Source organism: Cibotium barometz, chromosome 2, assembly GCF_041138505.1.
Source record: "Cibotium barometz isolate CiBa-2024 chromosome 2, ASM4113850v1, whole genome shotgun sequence".
Taxonomy (NCBI): domain Eukaryota; kingdom Viridiplantae; phylum Streptophyta; class Polypodiopsida; order Cyatheales; family Cibotiaceae; genus Cibotium; species Cibotium barometz.
The window spans coordinates 36,810,783-36,815,020 of record NC_141047.1 but is presented as its reverse complement, the minus strand read 5'-3'; the positions used below and the strand labels follow the sequence as shown (position 1 = coordinate 36,815,020).

The 4,238-nt window shown below is 43.8% G+C and overlaps 1 protein-coding gene across 1 annotated transcript; it reads right to left on the bottom strand.

Moving 5' to 3' along the window:
* Positions 1 to 606: 606 nt before the first annotated feature.
* Positions 607 to 2,232, bottom strand: LOC147641010 (uncharacterized). The gene is made up of 2 exons (XM_086811473.1): positions 2,005 to 2,232; positions 607 to 1,743 (listed from the first exon to the last, which is right to left on the bottom strand). Exons 1-2 carry the CDS (start codon positions 2,224 to 2,226, stop codon positions 607 to 609), a joined length of 1,359 nt encoding a protein of 452 aa, XP_086667599.1. The 5' UTR covers positions 2,227 to 2,232.
* Positions 2,233 to 4,238: the final 2,006 nt, after the last annotated feature.

The following is a 4,238-nucleotide window of genomic DNA, read 5'->3' as shown; positions in this document are numbered from 1 at the left end:
ATCCTTAGAAGGGCAACACTTCCAATGAAGGAACCTCAATACAATAAGAACACTCTAAGTCAACCCAAAGAGAAATTGGAGGCTTTTGTAAGAATCCATGCCTATGAGTGGTCATGTACAAGCTAGATGGGCCTCCTTAAAAGGTCACTTATAGTGAGTCAAGGACCTCAATGTTATGAGTCATCACTTTTATAATGAGGCCATAAGAGAGAGAAAGAGGGGGTTTCGATCCATCCTTGAGTCTAGTTTATCCATGAAATATGAAAGGCATGCTAATTTGGTCTGTTTAAAAAAGCCTAACCACCACCTAGAAATTAGAATGAGATTAAATAAATCTTCTATTTACATCCCAACCAGGAAGACCGTCACCAGAGCAATTAGAAAACTTTCTATCATTTCTCGGATCTACTTGTGAAAGTTATGTCACAGAATATCATATAGAGTCATGCACCAAGGTAAAATCGAGCAGCTCAACCAGCACCACATTCGACGAGACCGAACTGGAATTACAATCATAAACAGTTCATCACAGGTTTCAAAGTTTTATGGACAGAGAACATGGAGCTAACCTGAGAGCTGATAAGAACATAATCATCCATTCTGCTGTTAATTCCTGTTGATCCACCAAGGATCAGTTGTGGAGGGATGATGGCGATGTACTTCTTTTTCGTCTAACGGGGGTGCATTTTGGCCTTGCGCTACAGCTAGTGTTGTTCCTGCACCAAGCAGCTGCTCCCAATATGCAATATTGTCCACATCCAAATCGCAACCTCTGTTGATAACTGGTGCATCACTACTTCCCTCCAAATTACAATCTCCATGATCATGTAGCGCCAACAGACCACTAGACCTAGCCTGTGGACAATCATATTGCTCAATTCTAATTGATGATGAAGGCCCGGCTATATCCTGTGGTGAAGATACCATATCAGCTAGCTCAGGTGATCCTAATGACAGTGCCTCCCCACCCGTTCTAGGTGATCCAAACGACAATTTGGTGCCATTACTCTGGTTATTACCTTGTGTCACACGTATATTACTCATGCCTGCAAAAGCACTTGGAATCCGAATTTCCTTCATACTCTCAGCCTTCCCCGACCTAGCCTCTTCTAGAAACTCATCCAAAGTCTTTGTAGGATGATTAACCTGCTCACTATGATCTCTAGCCTTGGATCTAGTCTCATGGCTTTGCATGATGATTAGTTGTTGATCAGAACGTGGTAATTGGGTATAATCAGATAATAATTGGCATTGATCCATGCTGCAACTACTGCTACTTGTGATAGCTAGATCATGAGTGATATTATCACAAGCATCAGGCAACCTCCTCCTCTTCGGAATCCTATCATGGTTTTCACTGGGTTGTTGCATTAATTGAGCGAGGAAAGCAGGATTATGCATTGCTTTGGCTAAGAAGGTTACCATCTGCTGTTGCCGTTGCTCGGTTGCTTGCAAGCGTTGCCAGATGACCTGCAATTCTCCCTCTGTGGATTGTGACTGTTGCCTTAATCTCACCACTTCCATCATCAAGACATTTTTATCTCTCTTAAGCCTCTCTATCTCGCCCTCGAGACCAAACTCACCGACCTCAACGACAGCCGACGAAGACGACGTCGACGTCCGCTTTTGCTCATGCGACACGACGGGTTTCCGTCGGTGAATGCCTGCGAGCAGCAGCCGTTGCCCCCGCAGGAACTCGTCGTTCGCAAACTCCCACCGCTCGGGATCCACTTTCCGGAACCCCTGCAGTAAGAACGACGACAAACATGAAATCCGTCGATAATCGGCAACAAGTCACGGCAAAGCTGTAAAGCAAAGCTTAAATCATATACACAAGATAATCAAGCGCTAAACCTGCACATAATATTGATGGAACACCAAGCTAAGCTTAAAACTATATAAACAAGATAATCAAGCGCTGCGCAGAATACACTAATGCGTTAATTAAGTAATCAAACACCAGCTGTATTTGCAGAATTAAAACCCAGAGATTAAGATTCTTACATAGGTGTTCAACTGCCGGACGAAGCTTGAGAAGTTGTTGTGCTTGAAGTAGCGCGGCAATAAGCGCTGGCACAACTCTGGAGGTTTCCATACGATGAAGCTGTTGCCTTCGCTGCTCCAAGACACCACAGAATTCGTGCTTGGATCATCCACCAAATCATAGGTTTTAGTCAAAAACGGAGCTAGGGAGCTGGTTGGTGCAGCCGGATTAATGCCCTCCATGGGCTTTGGATTGTCGTCTAATCTAGTCCTAATCGGGCACGATGACGATAAATCCGATGCCATTATAAAAGCTGCAGAAGCTGTAGATTGAGAGCTTGTCGGTGTTGAGAGCTGCGCCTGCAAGCCTGCCGGAGATTGGGTCGAAACCCGAAGCCATATCTGTTTATAATTATTGATACTAAGCTTGTTGCAAAGGACTGTACTCAGCTACAAAACATTGGGTTTGCATTAAAGTAATGCAAGAGTGGATTAACAGCCGATTAAAGAGAGATTGAATTGCCACTCAAAGCTGGTGCATTATCAAGATTGGTGAATTGAAGCTAAGTGGACACAACAATGCAGATGAAAGCAAAACACGACAATGATGAAAGGAAAAGAAGACTTAATTTTTCTTTTTAAAGGAGAAAGGAGGTAGAATGAGCAATCTCGAGAGTTGATAAGGGAGATTAGGGTAAGACAGCAAGCTGTAAACCTAAGGATGCAACCGGGAGCTAGTTCCTGTATAATTGGTGTGAAAGCCCAGTGGATCAAAGATTGCAAGGTCGGCGTTTTGCTGGCAGCATGTGGAAGACGTGCTAAGCCACCATCCTCCTTTGAACGTCTGTTCTTCTACCACCTGGCGTGTAACTAATTGCTATTTTCTCACACATCCCTTTCGTGGCTCTCGAAACTTTCCTTGCCCTTTGCATCCAATGGCTTTCCTCCAGAACTCCAACTTTCTATTTCCTCACGTAAGCCATTGCCCCCCAAATTATGATCCGTACATACTGCAGAAAACGCTAGCAGTGTTGCGTTAAAGAAATAGCATATTTGTGTCTTGCAGAACAAAGAAGGTTGTAATCTGTGAATATATGTACCCACAATCTACCCTTTTTAGTGATTTGGACGCTTAGATTGCATGCATGCTTTCTTGGTGCATGCTCCATCTTACAATACAGGGTAAAGTTCTACCCAAAATCTACCCTTTTTAGTGATTTGGACTCTTAGATTGCATGCATGCTTTCTTGGTGCAAATACAAAGGGTGTTTTTTTAGTCTATGTAAATATTAGATGGATTTTTAGTATTAGGAGTAATCCTACTCTTATGATGAGGAATGGATTGTACCATGGGTTAGGCTTGCCACTGCTGCCATGGTCCCCCCATCTAGAGATATACGTGAAGGGTTGGCGTTGACAAGGTTAGTTGCATGTGCATGTGTTTATGCATGACGTGAGATGCAAGAGGGAAAAAAATTGTGATGCCCATAGTGAAATATTCAGATGATGTGCATGGGCAATGGGTGGAAGGTGTGGCAAAAGGTTTGCCCATGTGGGTGCACTTCTCCAACACAAGGATTGCTCCAATACAACTACTTTCTTCAACTCACTATGCTACTTTCTTTGACATTTAATTGACATCACTTTTCTTGGGGAGTCAAGATCAGAGCTTGTGAGAGACATGGTCGTGGATTTGCACATTTGGTGGTGCCCAAAATTGCAAGATAATTGTGTGGTGGCTCGATGGACTCGGCATTGTCGAGTGTATGGGCTGGAGGTAGGGTGGTTGAATGGTGGGGTGGTCGAAGATGTGGCACATAAGGAGCCTGCTGTGATTGTAGGAAGGTCCAGGGGTGATGGGTCATACAATGGGCCAGGCTTGTGGTCTCCATGGTCCCCCCATCCAGAAATATACCTAGACGGTTGTCGTCACTCTTCGCAGATGAGGCTCAATGCAGGTTCATAAACAAGTGGTGCATATGTGTCTATTACATGTAGAGCCGATGGATATTGCAAGTGACGTGCCTAGGCATTGGAAACAAGGTGAGCCCGTGTAGAAGCTTTGTTTCGTGAAAACTCTAACACATAACTTTCTTCGATAGTTTTCATTATACTTTCTTCAACTCTTACACATGGTTTAAGATAGGAAATTAATAGTTGATGTAGCTGATAAGGCGAGTGTGACTAAGGTTGGGTTGTCCACCAAGGTTGGCTAGAACTTTAACACACCAAGGTTGGCTAGAACGTTGGTAAAG

Coding starts and splice junctions, on each gene's coding strand:
- LOC147641010 (XM_086811473.1), bottom strand. CDS start 2,226: ATGGAGGGCATTAATCCGGCTGCACCAACCAGCTCCCTAGCTCCGTTT. Junction 1,744..2,004: donor TCCGGCAGTTGAACACCTAT/GTAAGAATCTTA, acceptor TTCTTACTGCAG/GGGTTCCGGAAAGTGGATCC.